The 22,317-nt window shown below is 42.7% G+C and overlaps 1 protein-coding gene across 24 annotated transcripts in view; it reads left to right on the forward strand.

Moving 5' to 3' along the window:
• limch1a (LIM and calponin homology domains 1a) overlaps positions 1 to 22,317 on the forward strand; it is a 148,475-nt gene that overhangs the window by 115,793 nt on the left and 10,365 nt on the right. For 6 of the 24 annotated variants that reach the window (XM_088909509.1, XM_088909562.1, XM_088909516.1 and 3 more), the window contains 13 exons: positions 734 to 769; positions 3,872 to 3,998; positions 5,195 to 5,352; positions 5,688 to 6,105; positions 8,740 to 9,117; positions 9,985 to 10,087; positions 10,571 to 10,722; positions 12,457 to 12,571; positions 13,711 to 13,785; positions 16,208 to 16,230; positions 17,329 to 17,442; positions 19,941 to 20,033; positions 21,909 to 22,109. In XM_088909509.1, coding sequence (XP_088765635.1) covers positions 734 to 769; positions 3,872 to 3,998; positions 5,195 to 5,352; positions 5,688 to 6,105; positions 8,740 to 9,117; positions 9,985 to 10,087; positions 10,571 to 10,722; positions 12,457 to 12,571; positions 13,711 to 13,785; positions 16,208 to 16,230; positions 17,329 to 17,442; positions 19,941 to 20,033; positions 21,909 to 22,109 — 1,993 coding nt within the window. Of the gene's footprint in view, positions 1 to 733; positions 770 to 3,871; positions 3,999 to 5,194; positions 5,353 to 5,687; positions 6,106 to 8,739; positions 9,118 to 9,984; positions 10,088 to 10,570; positions 10,723 to 12,456; positions 12,572 to 13,710; positions 13,786 to 16,204; positions 16,231 to 17,328; positions 17,443 to 19,940; positions 20,034 to 21,908; positions 22,110 to 22,317 lie in introns of all 24 variants that reach the window. The other 18 variants (XM_088909634.1, XM_088909654.1, XM_088909644.1 and 15 more) reach the window with 8 other exon arrangements.

The raw sequence follows: 22,317 nt of genomic DNA on the forward strand, positions 1-22,317 counted from the left end.
GTTATTACATCAGTATCAAGCCCTCACTGCTAGAAAAGAGATTTCTCTTTGGCTTTGTGTGATCCAGGATTTATGCTGTCACCCCTTGCAGACAGATTAGAAGATAAAAACCGGCTGTTATTTTCAGGAAAGACGAACTCCTTCTTCCCACATTCCTGAGGTGTGGCATTCAGGTTGTGCAATCCCCTTTCACTGTCACGCCTGACCGCGAAAGTGGGGGAAAAACAGCCACCATGATGTTGCATTACAGATGTTAAAGAGGTTTTAAATGTGCTTTTCCTGAAGTTGTAGCAGCCTGATCATCTGGTCAAGATTTAATCATTCATGAAATTGAGAATTCATGTTCTTGCGAACAGTTAAGTTGTTCTAGTGGAATAACCAATTCAATATGACAAACATACAGCTGTTATTGCACTGTCGTGTTTGGAAGAACGCATTAAAGAAAATTGATTCCCTCCAGTAAGCAATCCACGTGCTACAGTACCATCACTAGACTTCAACCGTTTAAAGCTTTTCTGATTTCATGGAGTTCAAAATGGCATGTTACCCTTTCCTGCTCTGAAGATGTTTATCCGATTTGTTCCCGTTTTTGGTAATGTCCAGTTAAAAGAAATGTTTTTTTTAACATGCGCTAAATGTTCCCTTAGGGATCGATGTACCGTCTTCGCTGGCTTGTGTGGTTTCTTCACCATTTTGTGACCTTCATCTGTTTTTTTTTTGTTTGGTTTTGTAGATACAGCCACAGAGCTAGTGTGTCTGATGATGGAGAGTAAGTCATTCCTTGTTTTTCAGCTGAGTGGAGCTGCATGTGTGTGCCTGTTGCTTCCATCTTACATCTCTAACCTCATGCCAGCCCCTGCATATGTGTTTGGACCCTTCGCCGTGGTTCTTTAGCTTTGTGTTCCTTATTGCAACAAAGGGTATTGCTTGATGGGTACAGTAAGCCTCTTTCTGGGTCTGCCTGGAAACCAAGGTATTCATAACCAGATGGGGGTCAAGTGGGCTGTGATAACTGATGTGCCACTGGGACTTTGTTAATCCATCCATAAGGGGGGGAGGTATTAATATTCCTTCCCATGACGTTGATTTGAAAATAAATCAAAATGATTTTGTCACGTTGCTATTTCGCAGGACCTTGCACATCCTCTGTCCTGCTGAATTATTGCAAAGTGCCTTGCAAGTAAAAAAAAAAGTGTTTTACCTTAGTGTGTCACTAGGGTATCACTAGGATATCGGGTTTTTCCTGATATTCACAAGGGAAGCTGTGGAGTGCCTGGCTTCCGGTAGGGATGTTCCCAGTCATCAGAAGTGCACGGTGTTGATATAGTGGAAATATGACTTGGGTCAAAACTGTGGAGTGCCTTGCGGGTCAGTAAGTTGATTCTAAAATGCCCACGAAGATTTATGAAAACTGAGAGTAGATTCACGGGAATTAATGTGTCTGTGGGGAAGGAGTGCAAGTCCACGCACAGAATGACAGGGGTAAAAGATTGCTGTCAAGCTGTCGCCAAGATGTTGTCTGGGATATATTACCCAGCTGCAATGATAAAGCAGAACACGTGGCATCCGTTCAGAAAAGGACAAGGTCCTCGGATCAATAAGAAAACAAGCAGCATGGGCTGAATTGGCCTCCTCTTGTAAGCTTTACTTTGTTCCGTTGGATTTTGAAGTGGTGTGTTTTTTGGTCACTCATCGTTATCCACAATGGCTGGCCGATGCAGTTCCCACACGTTTGTCATTTTAATTCAGCCTTTTCCCTATTTGATAATCCGGTGATCCAAATTGCTTATACAATAAAGTTGCAACTCGAGACCAGTTCCGTTTAGGATGACCTGGATGACCCAAGGGCTTCCTGGCCACCTTGATTTCAACCATCAGCTCTTAATAGTCTAATAGCAGGTTTGTGATGCTTTTTCACCAGAAAGGCCTCAAGGCACTGAGGGATAAGAAGCTTCTTGCACTGTTTCTTTAACTTTGGTCTGTACTTGTTTTTCATTGTCTGCATTTCATCTCAGCACCTCTGTGGATTAAGCTCCTAACAGGCATGCAGCTGTATTGCCTCTCTCGAGACGGTTCCATTACTTTCCGTTTAGTTACTTACAGTATTCTTTCTAGAGTACGTTCTAAGGAGCTGTGGGTAAGTGTTCTACTCGCTGATTCTAACGCCATTTTGCTTATTAACAGTTAACATATGACAACTGTTAACTGGCTATTGTTGATTCTGGCCCTGCTGTCGCAAACTGAGCCCACGTTATGGTTTCGTTTATTTTGGAGGAGTGTTTTTTTTCAGATGCTTGCACAGCCCCTTTGGTCAACAGGAGGATTCCCGGATGAGATGTAGTTAAAACAAATAAGGTTTTATTACAGTGAGGTCTCGGTTTATTTTAGGTGCTCATTTTAATTCCAAGTTCTGTCAACAAACTCTCATTACCAGGAAGGTGGGTGCTGCCAGCGTTCCGACAGTGTGAGCTGAAATGACAAGTGGTCTCTTTTTCGATAGAGCATGACATTCAGGCAGGGTACAGTAATGCTCAGAGAACACTACAGCAAGGTTCTCTTTTCAGCAAAAAATGATTGATTTATGTTGGATTTGTTCTTAAGGATATTAGCTGTTCTGATAATCTATAATATCAAACAACTCATCACATAGATTCTTTAGCATAGAAGAATGCAATGCACTGATTTTGGTTTCTTTTACCATTAAAAGTGAGCACGTGCCTCAAATTGCAATTTTTTAAAATATTCATGATCCATTTTCTTGCATTGCAGATAGCAGAATAGAAACAGCTTTTGTTCATTATGGAGGCTTTAACGGTCTTAAATGAGTGATGGAACAAAAGGTTATTTATATAGTTTCTCTGCTTTTTGGCTGAAGGCCTCAGTGGGGGGTTTGGCGAGTTTGCTGTTGTCCAGCTTTTTTTGGAATCTGATGTTTGTGGTAATGAGTTTTCCTGTGGCGAACGTTGAAATTCCTTCCCGATCCCGTTATGTGCAGAACGGTTTTGCGATTTAAAAGTTTTGCCGTGGCGTTTCTGGTTTGCTTGCTGTGCGGCGAGGGCAGCTGCTTTTTACGAAAATGAGGATTGAATCTCTTTTCCAGCAGTTGTGGGTTTGTAGTCATGTCAAGTCAGTGTCATCTAGAGCATGTTACACTACAGCACTGCCAAGGCCAACACGACCAAACTCCAGTGTCCTCCTCCTGTTTCTTTTTTCTGTTCACTTAATATTTCACTCATACTAAACTAAACACTGCCGTCTTGCAGTGCAAAAATAACAAATATTTTGAAACAGTGGGATAGGTCTGATATAGATGGATAAAAGTTCAGAGTTGAGGCAGGCTTTGATTTCTCTTGGCACTAGCTCGAGGGGAAACAGGAGCTGAATTCTCACAGTTTTGTGTTCTTTTTGGTATTCTCAGGTCTGGGTTGAGATAAATCTGAAAAGAAAGCTCCTTGAATTTGTGTGGTTGTAAAAGTGGTTTAGCTTTACTTAGATTAAAAACAAAATCTCAGTGATGCAAACCAGTTTTGGCTTTTTGTGGCTGAGCTTTAATTTTAGAAAAGCTAAAGAATGCTCTGCGTCTCCTTGCAGCCTTAAGTCTTCGGGTCAAATACTACATTCGGAAGCAAATTAGGATGTTTTTTAAAAAAGCTATGTGCATTAAACCTTTTAAAACTGCTACTTTTGTTTTCCCAAGCATGTTCTCTGATTTCAAGCATGTAAATCAGAGTTCTTCTCAGGCTAGATCACCTCTTATCATTTGTAGCGGTCTCCTCTACTTTGTGAAAATAAGAAGCAGCATTCTCCCCCCCCCCCCCCCCCCCCCCAGAGAAGTGCACGCGCTCCAATTCCTCTCCTGCCTCTGTTCCAGGAGCGTGAGCATGATCGACATGAGGTGCGAGGAGGAGGCCATCCTGCAGCCCCACAGCAAGGCACGCCACGAGCACCTGCACAACCTGCACAACAAGCTGAAGGAGGAAGAGGACCAGTGGCAGGATGTGAGTACAGCCCATGGCAAGGCAGGCTGGTATAAGCTTAAGGCACCTCTCCAGGCTTAAGGCCAGGTCACTGCCACACCATGGCTTTAAAAGCACAGCAACGTTCTTTCCCACAGTTCACATCAGTTTGTACCGTCCTCCTCTGCGCTTTACTTTGCCTGTGCCTTTTCTTTCAGTTGGCTGCCAGTTATCGAAAGTGACTTGCCTAACTGTGTAAATGAATGGCAAATGTATTTTACTGGAACGGGTGACGTACCTTACTCAAGGGTGCAACAGCAGAGTCTCACCCGGGATTTGAACCCACGGCCTTTGTATTATGGGCCCAAGACCCTGACCACTGCTTTCACCAAAATATGCCACAGTAAACATTTGGAAAGTGATCACAGCACACTTGCCTGGTTGGCTTCTCAGTTCCTGGTCTTCTCAGCTTGGTTGAGGCCAGAATAAGTTTTCTTTTTTTTTTTACTATTCTTTTATTTTCACAGTGAAGGGCTTGTTTGAGATTTTTTCATGTGTATCTTTTAATTCGATTTTCTAACTTATTGCATGAGATCAGGGCACTCGTAACCTGCTCCTGAAGAACCTCAGTCCAGTAAGACCTGTAGGTGAGGCTCACAGTTTTGTCGATGGGAGTTGCAGCAGCCTGTTGGTGCTTTGAAAGTGGCATTTGTGTCAAGGTGGTCGTGTTTTAGGGAGTGTGTGCGTGTTTATAAGGGTGTAATGTTGCAAAGGGTCAGATAAGCCATTTGACATCTGGCAGTCCGTTAAATTGGAGACAACTAGGGAATACAAAAACTGACATTTCTACTTTTTTACAGAAGTAAATCGTGCCTATAAATACTATAATATGTACTAATAAGAATCTGCTGCCACTAGACATTCTTTGTGCTCATCCATTGTTTTCAGATCCTTTTTATCCTTTTTCGACAACATTTTGTTTTGCTCAAAACTGCAGATTTTGAGAAGTGTTTCCGATTAAATGCTCTGGGGATGTTTTGTAACCCTTTAGGTGAAGAGTCACTTGGTAGAACCAGAGGGAGGTGTAGGAGAACATGGTGTAAAAATCATAGTTTGACATGCATGTAGACTGGCACCATGAAGCAGAGTGTAGGAAATATGAGTAAATTCGTGATATAAACCTGGCAAAGCCGTGGCTCAAGTTAAAGCTGGTTGATGTACCTGGGGTTCGTCTGCAGGACCTGGCACGCTGGAAGAGCCGAAGGAGGAGTGCCTCTCAGGACCTGATTAAGAAGGAGGAGGAGAGGAAGATGATGGAGAGGCTGATGAGTGGGGAAGGCGGGCTATCGGAGAGGAGGAAGAGCATCAAGACCTACAGAGAAATTGTGGAGGAGAAGTATGTGAACATCCAAGGGGCTGTGCGCTTCATATTACTAAACTAATCCTTGTGGTTCAGATGCAGCCCTCAATCTTGATTTCAAATATTCCTTTTCTAGTGGGTAAAGAGGTGGTGTTGTATTTTAATAACAATGGCCAACAGCTGAGTCATAGCTGAGCTACTTCTAAGCCCACTCAGAAAATGAAAAATAAAATACAACGGTCTTAGTTAACTCCGGTTCAGTCTAAACAGTACATTCTTTTTTTAGTGCTGTTTGTTATAAAGGCCTTTCTGGTTAAGCGAAGGTGTGGGTCGTGCTTGCCTGTGTCGTAATGCCTGCCTGTCGTTGCCAGGGAGCGCAGGGAGAAGGAGCTCCACGCGGCCTACAGGAGCGCCAGGACCCCCGAGGAGGCGGAGGCCGTGCTGCAGCGCTACACCCAGCGCTTCACCATCAGCGAGGCCGTCCTGGAGCGGCTGCAGCTGCCGCGGTGCCTGGAAAGGAGCGTGTCTGTGGACCCCAGCGCCAGCTCCTCCTCCTCCTCCTCCTCCTCCTCCAGCTCGGGTGCCATGAAGTACTTGCGGCAGCAGTCCCTCCCTGCCCCCAAGTTCACTGCCACTGTGGAGGCCTCCGTCTCGGGCGTGCCCCAGCGCCGGGCCAGCTCCCCGCAGACCTCCCCCACCCGCGCGGTGGCCTTCAAGACCGTACCCCTGCTGACCCCCAAGCCTTACTCCCAGCCCAGGAACTCGCAGTCTGGCCTGAAGTCACTCAAGGTAAGGATTGAGAGCCACCGCTGATCTTTTAATAATATAATTAATTCCGTACACTTCTATAGCACTTTTCTGGACACTCCACTCAAAGCACTTCACAGGTCATGGGGACCCCTCCACCACCACTACTAATGTGCAGCCCCACCTGGATGATGCGATGTCCAGAAAAGCACAATATTATTGTAAAATGATAATATTATCATCATCATTTAGATGTAAAATCGAAATATTTCTCAACCCTCAGAGGTCCTTAGGTGTTGCCAGTCTTTAATATCTCATATCTGATCTAATATTTCACAGATTTTATACCAGAAGTGAAAAACTCTTATATTTATTATATTTATCAGATATTTCTTTTCTATTTAAAACTATGATGTGTGTGTGTGTGTGTGTGTGTGTGTGTGTGTGTGTGTGCGCGCGCCACACTGGCTTGGTAGCTCTGCTACTTCTTTGCTCTAGGGTCCTGGGTTAGACTGCAAATTATAGAGCCTTTTTTTTATAGATTTAGCATCTTCTTATAAGGTGTACATGTGGGTTAACTCTTCCCCCATTATATAATCCGAATGTATTCTTATTAATCCAAAACTAAGCTGATATTATTAGCATTGTTGTTCTCTTTATTATGTTTCATCAGTTATATTATTGATTCATTTTTTATTTCATTTCCTCATATAGCCGTAGGAATTTTAAAGTCATTGGTAAGTAATGTAATCGGATGTCAGTTAACTCAGAAGATGTTTGGTTGTGGAATAATGGAAATCAGGATTTCCTGAAGGGTGACAGGTTTTTACAGTCAAAGAGAGACTGGCTTCATCCTTACTAGAACTGAGCTTCCTCTGGAATGCTATGGCAATGACCAGTTCACCTCCACTGTAAACTGTAAATTGGTGGCAGTGGAGGGGAGTCCCCATTACCTGTAAAGCGCTTTGAGTGGAGTGTCCAGAAAAAGGCTATATAAGTGTAAGCAGTTATTTAATTAAACAAGGTGGAAAAATGAGGAGCTAATTCTTGCAAAGAAAGAATGGAGGCAGTCCAGATTGGGAGGGAAAAAGATCAAACTGAACTTCGGTCAGGACAGTGTTGAAAGATCTTTATTTTTAAAAAAAACACATGCTTGCGCTATGAAAGACTTGGCTCAAACAGCAGTCCTCAGGGATTGATTGTTCAGTCAGTGCTTTATTTTTTTGGAAAGCCATCCAAGACCATTGATTAAAAATAGGAGAAAAAAAGGTTTGGTTTTCCTCTTGTTCCTCCTACGCATTTTCACTCATAAATTGTCTCATTCCTCTCAAGCCTCAGCAGTCTTGTGTAGCTCCTTTGCTACAGGCTAAGGGAAATTAATTTAAGTCAGTGGCTTTTTGCTCTTAATCTTTCTGCCTCACCTCTCTGTCTGCTGGAGTATGTGAAAGCTTTGAAATCACAAAGACTTGAACACCAGTATATCTCTTGTCTATGTACATTGTTGGTTTTTATTAGTAAGGTCAAGGTTTGTGAATGCTCTGAAGACTCACGAACATGACCCAGGGATACAGTTGATTTGCTACACAAGGCCTTAAAGTTATCTGGATGTTTTGTAGCACATCCTTCACTTTAAAACAAGTCTATGGCCAGGATAAGGGTGATGTTTGCCAATTGAAGCAGCTCGGGTTGCTCTGTGGTGGAACCACTCAGAGCCACTGTCTTGTTTGATGCATAGATGCCCACAAAATGTTTTCAAAATCCTAAGAAAACCACTGTATTTTCTTGCCACACAATGTGCCAAAGCATATTTCCTGAGTGAGGATCAATAGAAAAATGCATCTTCACATACAGTAGGGAGTCTGTTTTTTTTTTGTTGTTTTAAGGCTAGGCACTGCAAAATCTAGACTCTTTACAAAAGGTGTTTATCAGGGTTAGATTAAATTGAAGTAAAGACACTGCTGTTGCTCCAGACTCTTGCCACAAGATGTCCAGAGCTCTTCCTCTATAGTAGAGGGGCTTGGGTAGAAACAGCAGTGCAGACAACTTTAATGTATACCTTCAAGACACACTGTTCTCTCTGGGCATTTGTGGGTGTTCCAGGCCATTCCACCACAGCTATCTCATATTCAGACTTGCAGGTCCACAGCTGGGCCCTGCAGAGTAAATGGGAGCCCATTTAAATACAGTGGACAATTTATCATTTATCTTTTTTTTTATTGATGTTATGCTATGCGTACATCTTAATTATTCTGTTTTTCACATCAGGATCACAGAGAAAATATCGGAGTTCGTGTGACTTTTTTCTACATTTTTAACAAAAATGTGCCAGTGTGCTTCTCTGGTGCAACCAGGGTACACTCACTCTAACTGTTGCACAGACTCTGAACCTTGACAGCAATTCACAAAGTGTTATAGGTAGAACAAACCACCTACTGCAAAAAGTCCTGGACGATTAGATATATGGTTCAGGTTATGATCAGAATTAAGGCTTTGTTGCTAACATGTAATTAATCTACATTATCGCTTTAGTGTCACTCTGTTAGTACAGTGTTAAAATGTTTCCATTTTTAAATCCCTTATAAATGGCATGTGCTGCCTCTAAAGCTTTGCTGTGGTTTTGGAGTCTTTTCCCTCTTCCTAAGTTGTCATGCCCTGCTGTTTTTCTTCGTTGCCCAGCTGGACAGCTTGGTGCGGGTGAACGGAGAGACGGGCGAAGTGTTCAACAGAGCCGAAGACGAGAGGGACAGTTCACCAACAAAGAGTCTCTCGTCCCCCACCTCTCCGCTGGTTTTTGAGAGCACCACCAGGCTAAACCCATCCCCTGCGATGTCCCGGGAGAGCCCCAAGCCGGAGACGGCGGTAGCCCCGCCTCAGGACAGCGTGAACGAGGGCCCCATCCAGCCCACCCCCCTCGCCCTGACAGAATCCCACTCTCCGGTTGCAGATCCCAGGATCTGCTCTCCACTCAAGACACAGGAGAGCAGTGCAGCACAGAGCACGCGGACTGAGACACCGGACGACTCCACTCCATCAAGACCGACTTCGCTTCCTGAGGTACTCCCTTCGTTTCTTTGCCATCCCCACGACTTGATTCTTGTTATGCTCTGCAGACCAAGTTCAGATAGATGGTCTGGTAAAAAAGGGAAAGAGCTTGCCACCGGGAGATAACTCTGTTATTGCTGAACAAGTTACTGAACCTGATTGTTCTCTTAAGATCAGAGTCAAACCAAGATCCCACTGTCCACTTTAACTCTTGAATTGTTCACCTTAGTGAGAGCCATCAGTGACCATCAGTCCAGTTTGTCTGAAATGGGGCTAGAAAATGCAATCATACTGTAACTCCTTTATAAACACCCCACAGCATGTGCAAATATTTCAAGCATGTGACAATTCAACATGGTTCATAAGGAGATCTAGTTTCAGCCAAAATCTAAAGGCAGAACTGTAGGTGGAGACGAGTCAAGTGAACATGAAGGAAGACGCCACTAAGGATTTATCTCGATAAGGACTTTCTGCAGATGCAGCTCAGTAACAGTAGTCCTAGAATGTTTGTGAATTGTTGTATGCTATATGCAAAATATTTTTCGGCATATTGTTATATTGTCTTGCGTTATGTTATGAAGGAGTTATGATGGGGGTGTTAACCCTCAGTCAAGTAAAGCTTTAACGGAATATCTTGTTGATACTGTAACGCACCCTATGCAAGAAATACATTAAGAACAGTTGATTATTTTTGCTTAGCTGGAAGGAAATAAGGTTGTGAAGCAGGGCTTTCATATTGAAATGCATATTTTTAATCCCTTTCTAACATTTCTTTTAAATAGACTATGCTGGAGCTGAGGTGTTCTGTCCCCTTGAAGTAGTGCTTTAAGGGAGAAGAGCTTCTATTGTGCTAAGAGTCTTTTTTTTATTGCGTCTCAGGAGCTTCAGAAAGAAAGTGCTGCATTTGAAGAGGCAGGTTTTATCCCAGCTCCTTCTCAGGAGGAACTGAAGGCCGGGGTTGCTGGGGAGACGCCACAGAAAGGTCTGGAAGTGTGTCATGCTCTCACTGGTAGCTAAGAGAACAGTGACATCTAGAGGCCTTTGTAGGTAGTGCTGGCAAGCCACGCCTGAGACAAGCAGTGGAAGGCTGCTAAAGGCTCATTGGAAGCTGGCTTTTGTTCCAGCGTAATCTGAAAAATCGAGAAACAGTTGCTCCTTATCCATAAATGCCTATAGTACGATAAAAGATTTCTTCTATCGTTTCGTTGCCTTGAGCCAGGTGTGAAATATTTAACGGGACTTTCAGCGTTTACAACCCTATCTGTGCCTCAAATTTTGCCTTAACAAACATTCTCTGCCTCAGATCTTCTTCTGCTTGCTATCCGGGCAGGTCCAGCAGGTTGATGTCTGCGGTGTAATTTGAAGGAAGTTCCGGAAGGGGTAGTAAAGAGGGGATTTGAAACCCATTTGGGTGATTAGCCTTTTAATCCTCTGCCGTTCCAACCTCTGTTTGCTCTCCTTTCAGAAGATCAGTGTGTTGAGAAGACAAGCACCTATGTGAACACCGTAGCGATTGAGCAGAACTCCATTTGTAAGACTAGTCCCACTGAAGAAGGCAAAGCAGAGCGGACCGCAAGACAGAGTTACCAGACCACAGTAGTGTTAAACGCAGTGCAGGTAGGCATTGGGATTTGCACTTGAATCTGTCTACAGGCCTCTAGTTGCAGAAATAAGTCTATAACACACTTATGATGGCCCTAGCATTGCAACCCTCGTATAACGTTACAACTGCAATAATGCCCCTGTGCTGACTCACTGCTAGCATGATCTGATGCAATTTACTGAAGTTAAGGGATTGTGCATCACGGTAAATGAGACAAAACCCAGAGCTTTGCTTTAGAATGTGTGACATTGCAATAGGTGGACGACCTGCATCATGTCTGTCACCTGAACAGTCAGGTGACTGTGATTGGTCATGTGACTGTACAAAACCAGGAAGCACATTCTTCTAAGAGCTCTTCAATAATCTGCTGCTTGGATGTAGGGAGTAGGTCCTCACCCAATTCTCCACTAAATTTTGATGGCTTAGGTGGACTTCTCAGTATTATGTATAAATCTGCACATCCATTGAATGTGCATGTTTACAAAGCATTTTTTCACACTGTGTTTATTAACATCTGTACATCTTTGTGTTTATAGTTCCCTATGCTATTTTCAAGGTGGTAAATATGTTTTTTTTAAATTGTAAACATTTTAAAATAATTGTAGGGATAAGTCTGTAGTACATCTTAATTTTGTTTTGAACATGATCCACCAAAAGAGGGCGCTAGGTTCTCAGCCCTTATGAGAAGGTTACACCTGCACTTATGCACTTTTCCAGTAGGTTTTGATTTTAATCCAATAACCTAATCTTATGGAGCAGTGAATTAATAATAAAATTAATAATAATTGTATTAATTAATAAATTAATAATAAAATAGAAAATAAAATTATTAATAAAATGAAATGGTACATGAGACTTTTTAATGCTTATAAAATTACATTTTAAATAGTCAAGTCAAGCAAAGGTTATGGTAAAAACAACATCAATAAAAATACTTCACATAATTATGCTGGCAATCAACACTTTTCACCTGGAGATAATCACGTACTTTTCAGTCAAAATCAGTGGCATTCAAGAGTAATCATCCTTCACACTTTTCTCCTCTTGCACTCCAAACATCTTCCAGAGCTCAACCCTATATCATGTAAAACAATTGCTATACTCTAAAGACTACATAAATTCCCATTTCAATACGTTTGGAGTGTTTTCAAGGAAAATAAAAATTAAATTGAATAAACTTTATTAAAATCTGCCACCAAACATTACACCTGCTTTTGTCACCATTAAGAGCACCGTGTTAATAAGTGTGTGTATCTAATTCTGTCTCGGTGTCTGTATTTTTCTCTCCAAGAAAAGCTTAGCACAGTAGATATTTTCAGGAATGTGGTATGCTTGTTGTAATTGTAAAAGATATCCAATAAGACACCCTGTGTATTCTACAGTGGATGGAGGTGTGCAATATTCTGCAGAATTTTGTCTTTGGAGTTCTGCTGTAAGAATATATGAAGCGCTCTGGAACTTTAGACTTGCGTATTCATAATCATTTCCTCGTAGCTAATCAATCTTGGGATCTCATGTAGACGTTTCTTGCAGACTCTAAGGGAATCTGTGCAGCAAACATTGCTGGGGAGCCTATTCCAGACATCCATCACACTGGGTGGCTGACTTCTTCCTCTGAGCTATACTTATGACTTTGATAGTCGTGAACATTCTACGAAGGTGCCATTTACACGTTAAAAGCACTTTCGGTTTTGCTTCCCGTTTACCGGTCACAAGAAAGCTGACCAAGTATCTTTTTATTCATGCAGCTTGATCAATCACCCAATGACAAACACCAGCAGAGCAGCGAGGACTTGGTCACACCTAAGAGGACAGAGATGGCTTGCCTCAACACTCAGTCTTCCTGTGGGCCTGCAAAGCACCGTAAGACACCCTTAATTACTCCTGTGTTGGGCTTTTTCAGTGTTAACCTTACTCCAGCTGCGCCTTCTGTCATATCAAGTAACAGTTTATCAGACACGGCATAATTCAGATACGGTGTTCTCCCTGAGCTGGAAATAGTCTCAGCTGTGCCATAGTTTACTTGAGAAAGTCATGGATGAAATCACTTCAAGTTTGATATACTACAGAAGATTTCTCAGCTGTGAGGATAGTAAAGACTTGCTGAGGAGTAGATGGAGGGTGTAGAAGCTTTCCCCCTTAACTATCCGTACAGTCTTTAAACCTATACTTAAACCATGATCTATGTACTATTATTTATACTAAGTATATATTACCATATACTAAGGATACTACTATAAACCACAAAAAGTGACCAAACAATGGTAGATGTTTTACTGACGTTTCCTAAAACAATTCAGAAGGAATTGGAGAAGGCAGCTGTTGTACCCTGCCCACTACACAAAGCGGTGTTATATCAGTTGTTCAGTTGTGTGTTAATTAGTATAGAAAAAAGCCAAAGAGTAGAAAAAATTGAATATCACTGACAGGCAGGTTGACTCTTCCCTTATAGAAATAGTAAATTGAGCACCCTAAATATTATATCTCTGGCAGTGGGGCATACAGTATATATCTCTGGCAGTGGGGCACAGCTGACTTCCGGCACCAAAGCTTGATCAGTCTGGAGGACCAGTCTGATAAAAGTATGGCATCAGGGGAACCTTCCAGAGAATGGATCGCACAGGATAAGGTGGCAGGAACTGTCTATATCTGAACAAGCTTTTCAAATAACATTCATATCCTCTAATTCTGGTCTTTTTCAGTCCCACGGTTTCATTAACCACGAACCACACTCGCCTGTCAAGAGCTAAAAATTGTTTAGACTCTTACTCTGTAGAATGTAAGAAACCTTTCAACCCAACCCTGTTGAATACTTGCTGGCATCTGTGAGGATGCTGGCCCCCAACATCCTGTGGCCTTTCTGTTTGATTCAACCCCCCCCGCAGCCAAGTAGTGTATTTAAGTTTGATCTGTCTAGGACATCTCTTTCGTGACAGAACTCTTTTATATTGTCTGTTTCCCCTTTTTCCCCAATTCGCCTGGCGCTGGGCCCTCTCGTGTAGAGGAGGCTGGCAGTGCCAGGGTCCCGCCCAGGGTTGTGAACTCCTGGCTGCGTTGGGAGTTCTTCACCCAGCCAGGTAAACTACACCTCAGTGACTGCGCTCTGTCTGTACGCTGCCGCACCAGAGAGGCTCATGGGGCTCTTTCCTGGGAAGGGCGTTGCTGTTAGCGGTGTACGTCCATTCACACGGGCTTCCCCGTCTCGCTGTCCTTCGTTTCGTCCTGTATGGAGGGTTTCACGTGCAACTTGTCCAGGCGTGACGCTGTGTACGACAACATTCCTCATCTGCACTCTGATGGCTCCCTGCACCCCTGGTCTCTTCACATTATATACACCTGTATAATGTGGTTGATCTAGTTAGTGTTTTGCATCTCTTCTCAGTTCTCTGTAATGTACGTCTTTCACTTGGTATTTTAACAGTGCGTGTATTTACAACCAAAAACATTTGTTCTTAAAATAATAGAGCATGATCTACTGTATCATACCATGTGCTGGAAAACAGGAGATTAAACAGGGAAATCACAGGGCAATAAGTTGTATCTTAACATCTCTTATTCACGCCTAAACCTAGTTCTTTCATTTCAGGCAATTGTTCTCAGTCTTGGTCCTGGATTATCCCTGCTAGATTTTGTTTCATCTGGGCCCTTAATTACCAGTGCTAAATGAACATGTAACTTGATAGAAACCAGAGTTTTAGCTTCAGCAACAACAAAATAGACTTCCTTATTTCTACAGCCCGTGTTGGCAGTAAAGGATATGATATGCTTTCTTGGTTTAGACTGTTCTTCTGCTCTTAATGCTGGGTTTAAAAAAATCCCCTAGTTTAATGTGTATAATTTCCAACAACTGGAACAATAAACAGCAGACAGCGATACCTCCGAGATGTGCCGATTTAAGTGCGATTCCATTACATGATCTATTGATGAGCAGTAATATTTGATTAATCTTTGGTCATTTTGGAGAGACGGTTTAGGGTATTACAAAAGAAAGTTACACAGCTCTGAATTATACCGTTATTATCCACATTTGTGTTTTTTTATCTGTTATTTTTATACTCACCTGATTTGGAACAGCTGCAAAGCCCTCGAGAATGAAGAAGCTCAGACAGACCCCTCTGTCCCTTGCCACTTTTGTGCCACTTGTCTTTTAACACCTCAGAAGCAGTGGAGCCCCCTAGGGGTGGTTCTGCATCAATTGGAAAGAGGTGCATCCCTGACCGACTGCACCTGTAAGCACCAGGAGGCTACAGGGGTCACCAAGATCCAAGCAAGAGCCCTTGCAGGACTAGATCAAGGACAAATCAGGCGAAGAATCGAATGACTTGTTTGCATATATAAAACAGTAAGGAAGCTTTTCCAGCCATTGCAATTGTACTGGTCCTGAAAGGAACAAAAACTTTGCAACACAGGATCAAATGACAAATAAATGGACCCAAATAAAAGCCAGCACCTGAAAAACATATACATCAACAGCACATTGTGTTTCAGTTCCTTTAAAAATCCATACAACAGCCACACACTCTACAACGGAGAAATCAGGTTACAGTTTGGGGGACCAATTTTTTCAAAAGATTGGAAATGTATTCAGTGTTTGAACATAGCCTGCCACAGGGAATCTGCAGGTGCATTTGTGTCTGGGAATGTCTGTCTGACTGGTGCCTTAGGTTTTTAAAGTTCCTACTTTGCCTTGCTACTTTGGTAATCTGTGCATAAAAGTAGCAGTGTCTTTTGCTCACAGTAGACTGTCTGCTTTGTGTCTGGAGTTCTGCAGCTACATGGGCCTAGCCTCTTTTGCTATTTAGATAGATCTTCGCTCTGCATCAGCTTTCCATCATGTCTAGAAAAGTTATGTAGCTGAATGGACAAGTCATCCAGGCAAGATGACTTGTCTGTTGCAAATCTGATAATTAACCTTGACAATTTTGCAAGCAAAGTATTTGCAAGATCGCTGTTGCCTTGTTTGGGTGATTTTTTTGTCATTGCATTGTTTGATGTACAAATTCCAGCCCCGGTTACTACTCAGAATTAAATTTGCTTTTCTTTTCTGAGGAAGGTGCTTAATAGGTGCCATAAAGAGCTGGGTTTTAGTCTGTTCAGTGCTTCAATACAAGGTTTGATTTGTGTGTTTTGAAATGCCAATTAGGTGCCAAGTATGAAATGAGACAAAATTTTAAAGCTTGTGTTTCAAAGTGCGGTGTCTTCCAGAACGTTTGCAAATATGTCCCATTTCTAGAATATCTGAAGTATAGATAACTGTAACAAATTGAATTTCATTTGGTCATTTTGAGCTGTTAGTTGTCACATGGCTGTTTGGCCAAGGTGCTGCCCTTTCATACTCGGTAAGCTGGTTGTGTGGTATTCAGTCTTTAACTGAACAGCTGCTGTTGCTGAGATCCAACTGACGTCTGTGTTCATGTGAAACTGAGTCTAAGTCCGTAATGCAGTATTTCACCATAATGGAATTAAACTTTTAACTTTTTTCTCATCCTTTCACAGCAGACATGGAGGATGAAAGCTCAGATGTAAGTACCGTTTTTTGTTATATCTGTTCATATCTATCTGTGGTTGGAGAAATTGTATGTGGAAAGCTGTAACTTTTGGGAGTGCTAAAACATTTCATGTTGATATTTCATTTGGCTGTAATGGAATATTTTAGTGAAGACCAGATTTAACACCCTGCATTAGGCATTGGATTCCCAAACCCTGTTCTTGGAGAAGCTGTTAACTTTGTCTACTTACAGTAGGCTTGTGACAAGCTGGTTAAGCTTGTTAAGAGGCAAGTTGTAACAAAAACTGTCCTGTTGCTGACTTGTTTGCTTTTGTCAATGGCATACAGCGCTGTCACCAAAAGCTCTGGCCTGAGAGCTCAGACCTAGGTTTTGGGTACTGTTAAGATTCATCTGGCTGAGGAAATATGCATCCCACAATGTCACATAAGGAAAAGGAAGCCAAGAGCTTTCAGGCAGTGAACAAACAATATAGGGAGGAGATGGTCGGAAATGATGTACTGTATGTGTCTGAATCGATGAAAATGCTTTAAAATGTGACACCATAGGCAGACAGATCATATAAAGCCTACGAGGTGCAAACAAAAAGGACTCAAGCAAATTCAAAGAAGTTATAGTTTTCCACCACTCTACTTTTACTGTACTTTAAAGAAACGAGAAAAAACATGTAAAACCCTCTGTTGAGTGCCTTTAAATAGAGTCCCAGAGTAAGACTTGATTACACTGAGGATTCACAGTGTGATTGTTACTCTGACTTAGGAAATAAAGGCCACTGTTATTTAGAGTAAGACTGAAGGAAGAGCTGATCAGCCTGGCGCTGTCCCCTGTTCCAGTCCTACTGTTGTCTTTTACCCATGGTTTAAAATAACTGCAGCGTGCATCACGTAAACCAAATGAACCCCAGAGCTTTCAGGCAGAAAAGAAACCACACAGGGAGCAGACGCTCCAAAATGATGTTGATGTCTAAATCGCTGAATCCACTAGAAAAAAAAAATCTTTTGTCATTTGAAATGGTCACATCAGCCCCGACCACGGTTGTACCAACCCCTGCTAGCGCGGGGTAGCGGAAGCACCTTTCGATCACGTTCCTTTCTCCCGGTGTGGCCCCGTCAGATCCCGGCCCCTCTGTTAAATCCGCCCAAGCACACCGACTGCTGGTCGTGGGACCCCGAGGAGGAGCGTAAGCGCCAGGAAAAATGGCAGCGAGACCAGGAGCGCGTGCTTCAGGTATCTTAACGCGGCCAGCGGTCGCCCCCCGCCCCCCATCCCCCTGCACTGCCTCGCCAGCCCTGTGTGCCGTTTAACCAGTGCCGTTGCGCTTGATGCTGCCATGTCGTCTTCTGCTCTTGGCCCCCGGAGCTTGCTGCCTGTTTTCGAGCGTTGATGGAGCAGGAGATGGGAAGCAGGCCGCTGTTTGTTTCTCTTTAGTTCAGGCATTTTATTATTTTTTCAGACAGATGTTGTGTCGGATGGGTACCTCACACTGGATTAAATCTGTTTTGGCTTTCCAGTCACGTGCATAATCTAAATGTCGTGCAGGTATGAGTTTTTAACCCAGCCAGTGTGATGTACATTGCATTCTTTCTAGGTGTGCTACCTTTATACAGCGCTCGCGTATTTCTGATGGGGGAGTTGTTTCTCCCTTTTTGTTCCCTCACCTCATGTTACCCATTGAAGTTTTTAAAAATGTCTTATCTTATTACAAACCAGCCTCCGGACACATGTTTTCTTTAGCTGTAAGAAGTGCAGTGCCAACTTCAGAAAATTTTCATTCCAATGATGTGTGTGGCAGTACGTTACAAATAAATGATCGTCACGTTTTACTATTCGGTATGTTAAAAATGAAACCCGTTTAATAAACCAATTACACAGTTCAGAATCCTGGGCTGGGCACCCAGCAGCTTAGGAAAGGTAGATGCAGTGTAGCAGGGAGAGGTGTGTGTTTTCTCACTTGTGTCCTAGCTGGGGTTAATCAAGGAAGAGCTTGGTCTGGCCAAAACCAGCTGACCTCAAATTAGAGTGGATTTCTTGCTTTGTGCTTGATTCTTATTTTTTAGTGGAGTGTTAAAGCAAAAACGAACTCTTAAATTGTATCATGGAAAATGAAAGCAGGCAGCATTAAATGCAGCTCATTTGACCCTTTTAGACATTAAGCAGTTAGAATACTAAAAAAAAATAGGAACAAGTAAAGGTTTATTCCATGCTGAAAAGAGAAGAAAGGAAACACAACGTTTCGGCTGTGGAGCCTTCTTCGGAGCCTCACACCCGAAGAAGGCTCCACAGCTGAAACGTTGTTTCCTTTCTTCTCTTTTCAGCATGGAATAAACCTATTACTTGTTCCTTTGCAGCCTACGCATGCTGACCCAGCTACCCACTTGAACTAAGAAAAAAATAGACCTCTGTTAAAATATTGCTCAAGGCCTGTTTTGGAGAGCTTACAGGTATTCTCTCTCAGAGCTCATTTCTTCTGATCTTGTAAACATTTGCTGCATTATACCAAAATATAGCAAAGCAGAGAAAAGAACAATTCAATCACAGTAAAGACAGAACAGAGAGACGTGGGAAGTAATGATTCAACCATGTGATGATCTTTTACACATTGTACTGAATGTCTGTAAGTATTGCTTATAGAGCCAGAAAGTATTACCACCATCCAAGAAGCAGTATCTCCTGTACTCGTTTGAATTGTTGCCGAACAGGCAGTTTCAGGTGAATTGTCATACTGTCATGGCTCTTGTCTGCTGTGCGCTTGCATACCGGCTGTTGAAAGCATGAGGCTGTGAGTGTTGGTGCACAAGTATGAGGTAATATTTGCATGGAGAAGCATGGGCTCTGTGTCACATTGGGGTACCAGTTGTTCCACCCTATGTTTTACACAGTTTTATACAATCTGTGGGTTCACAGAACTGTTCTGCTAGTAGCAGTCTTGAATTTAACCCTGAACATGATAATCTGCCATAGAAATCTAAATTTGGAAATGCTCAAAGCACACAGTTCCACTGGAGTGCGTCAATGTCAGGGATGTCAGCTCTGAGGTAATTATGGCAATAGTTTTTCACAGTATGCTTTAATTAGAGGATTGGAATAGCTTTCAAACTGTAAAAACAGTGTTGGATTCATGCATTGTTTCATAATTATAATCAAATGTCTCACAGCTTTCCAGATCGCTCCCATTTTTAATACTAAATGATCAGATTTGATGAATTTACTGTGTTCCACAGAACACAGTGTGTTGGTGCATTAAGAAATGATTTCTGCACTTCAGTGCATTCTGCATTGTCAAAGGAAACTTTCCAGGACTCATCCCTTACAGTTTTCGTTCCTGTTGAGCTCTCAAATGATTTGTTTAAAACCTTGACATCGGTAATCGATTCCTAAATAGTCTGAGAGATTAAAAACATCTGGAGGTTTCATGTTAAAAGATCTTACTAACATTTAGTTCAATTAAAGCTTCAGCTAACTTGCTAAGAGCTATTCTGGGGATTAAGACGCGAAAAGCTGTGAGAACCAGGGCTGGAAAACGTGAACATAGTAGCTCGCTCTCGGAGTACCATCAGCCCAAATATGTGCTGAAGCTGCAGGCAGGAGTTTCAGTTTCCAGAAAGATCTGTATCCTTGGCGGGGGGATTATTAGAGACCTGTCCTGTGGTGCCTGAAGTCCAGGGAGTTCCAGGTGCAGTTTGGACCATAGTTTGTTTTCCTTGTCTTTGTGCCCCCTTGTACAGGAGAAGTACCAGCGTGAGCAGGAGAAGCTGAAGCAGGAGTGGGAGAAGGCCCAGAGAGAAGTGGAGGAGGAGGGGCGTAAATACCACGAGGAGGTGTGCCAGCCTTTCCACGTTTTTTATATTGGAACACAGTGCCGCAAGACGGGAGAACTTTGAACGTTGACCTCTGAAGCATGCTGGGCAGAGACAGGGGCTCTCTTCAGAGCGAGGAGAAATTAGTCAAGTTGTTAAATTCCTGGAACTCTTAAGCAACGATTGCGTGAATTAAATAATTCAATCAACACAATTTGACTTATTTCTTTAAGGTTGACAGTTTATTGGGCTAAATAAATTAGTGAAGGCCATTAGCAGAGCTGAAGATTGACAATACTTAACTTTTACTGTGCCCTGACTCTGTACTGACAGGAAACTACCCAATGGGCTAAGACTGGCCAAATGGCCTGCTCTCGTTTATAACCTTTTAAATTGTTTTATGTTTGAGGAGTCTAAATGAGGCACTAGAGGGCACTGTTTACTTTAGAGTCTGGGCTCATTGTGAAACATACTGTAGCATTGTAAGAGGGCTCACTGTCTCAGCAGATGCATTAGGAAAATATGTGAAACAGATTGCCGTCTTCTAAAGGCTTTTAAGGACCCTGATAGAAGACCTATGTTTGCCTGTCATAAAATTGAATGTGGTAGGCAGATATTTTAATATCTGCACAGAAGATATTTTCAGTACTCAATTATGTTAATTTTAAAATTGCCCTAAGAATACATTAAGGCAGTTTCCTTGTGAATCCTGCTTCAATGCCTATATTGCAAATACAGAAACAGCAGTTTAGGATTTAATACCCGTTTTCTTTTCCTGCTCCACGAGAATTGTCTACATGTCTCAGACTGATATTCTCAGCTGTCTTCAGCTTTTGAAATGTTGGGCAGAGTTAGACATTAGAAATGGCCCTGTACTATACAGTATACTGTCTCTCATAACTGCCAGAGCTGAAATAGGTCTAGTCATATGGATACAATCTGGACTTGTCTATGGATTATGAAATGAAATTATGGACATAATAATTTAGTCTCGCCTTCTTTTTTAAGGAGGAGTCTTAAACCTGCATCTGTAATTGAGTCATAACTATATTTTTAAATCATTTCAGTAATTTGATTATTAATTATCCATTTAATATATCAATTTTGATTTGATTTTCTTTTGAGGTTTTTAAAGTTTTTTACTGAGGGTGAATGTAGATTTTTAAGCGTGGTGGCGATATTTAACTGTTTTCTAAAATGATCTCATACACCTTCTAATAATTAATAATAATAATTCCCCATTACCTGTATAGCGCTTTGAGTGGAGTTCTTTTCCTTCTTTTGTCCAGAAAAGTTTTATAACAGAGTGATGAAGCCAAATCATAGATGGGGATTATTAGGAGGCCAATGATTGGTAAAGGCCAATGGGAAATTAGGCCAGGTCGCTGAGGTAACACCCCTACCCTTTTCGAGAAACGTCCTGGAATTTTTAATGACCACAGAGACTCAGGACCTCGGTTTTACATCTCATCCAAAGGACAGCGTAGTTTTACAGTACAGTGTCCCCATCACTATACTGGGGCATTAGGACCCACATGGACCTGCAGGGTGAGCGCCCCCTACTGGCGCCACTTCCAGCAGCAACCTTAGTTTTTCCCAGGATGTTTCCCATCCAGGTACTGGCCAGGCTCACACCTGCTGAGCTTCGGTGGGCTGCCAGTTGTGAGTTGCAGGGTGATAATGGCTGCTTATGAGATGGTTTCAACAGAAAAAAGCAGACCGTGACTGATGAGAGCTGGATGTGGGAAGCGCTTGTTTAAGAGACGTACTACTTCACCACCAGCTCCGTGGTGAATCAATGAAGAGGTGTCACAGACGCACTGGTGCAGAAAAAGACATCGATTACCCAGCCCGATGCCGGTCTTTCCTGAGCAGATTCCTCTCGTCCCACTACAGGAACTAAAGATTCTGGAGGAGACGGTGGCCCCTTTGACGCCCCAGTCGTCCACCCTGTCTCCCCCCGGCTGTAGCGACCAGCCCCTCCAGCCGCTGGACCCCGAAGGGACCGTCGTGAGGTCGCTGGCCAACTGGGAGCGCAAGCAGGAGCTCCTGGAAGTCGGGAAGCCAGCCAGCCCGTCGAGGGAAACCATGTGGGAGGTGGGCGGCTGTTTGTTCTCCAGTGTCGTGCTTGCAAGACAGCAGCTAGTCTGCTAGGGTCTCTGTACGCCAGTAGCTGTTCTTTACAGCTGGGCTGTAGATCTCGAGCTTGTCACCCAGAGGAGAACTTTCTCCTCTCCTCATGGGCACTACAGTTCTGACCATTTTACAGCTTTTGCTAACTGAAAAAAGTGCATTACCCTTTTGA

This window comes from Atractosteus spatula, chromosome 1 (genome assembly GCF_055471065.1).
Source record: "Atractosteus spatula isolate fAtrSpa1 chromosome 1, fAtrSpa1.hap1, whole genome shotgun sequence".
NCBI classification, from domain to species: Eukaryota; Metazoa; Chordata; class Actinopteri; order Semionotiformes; family Lepisosteidae; genus Atractosteus; species Atractosteus spatula.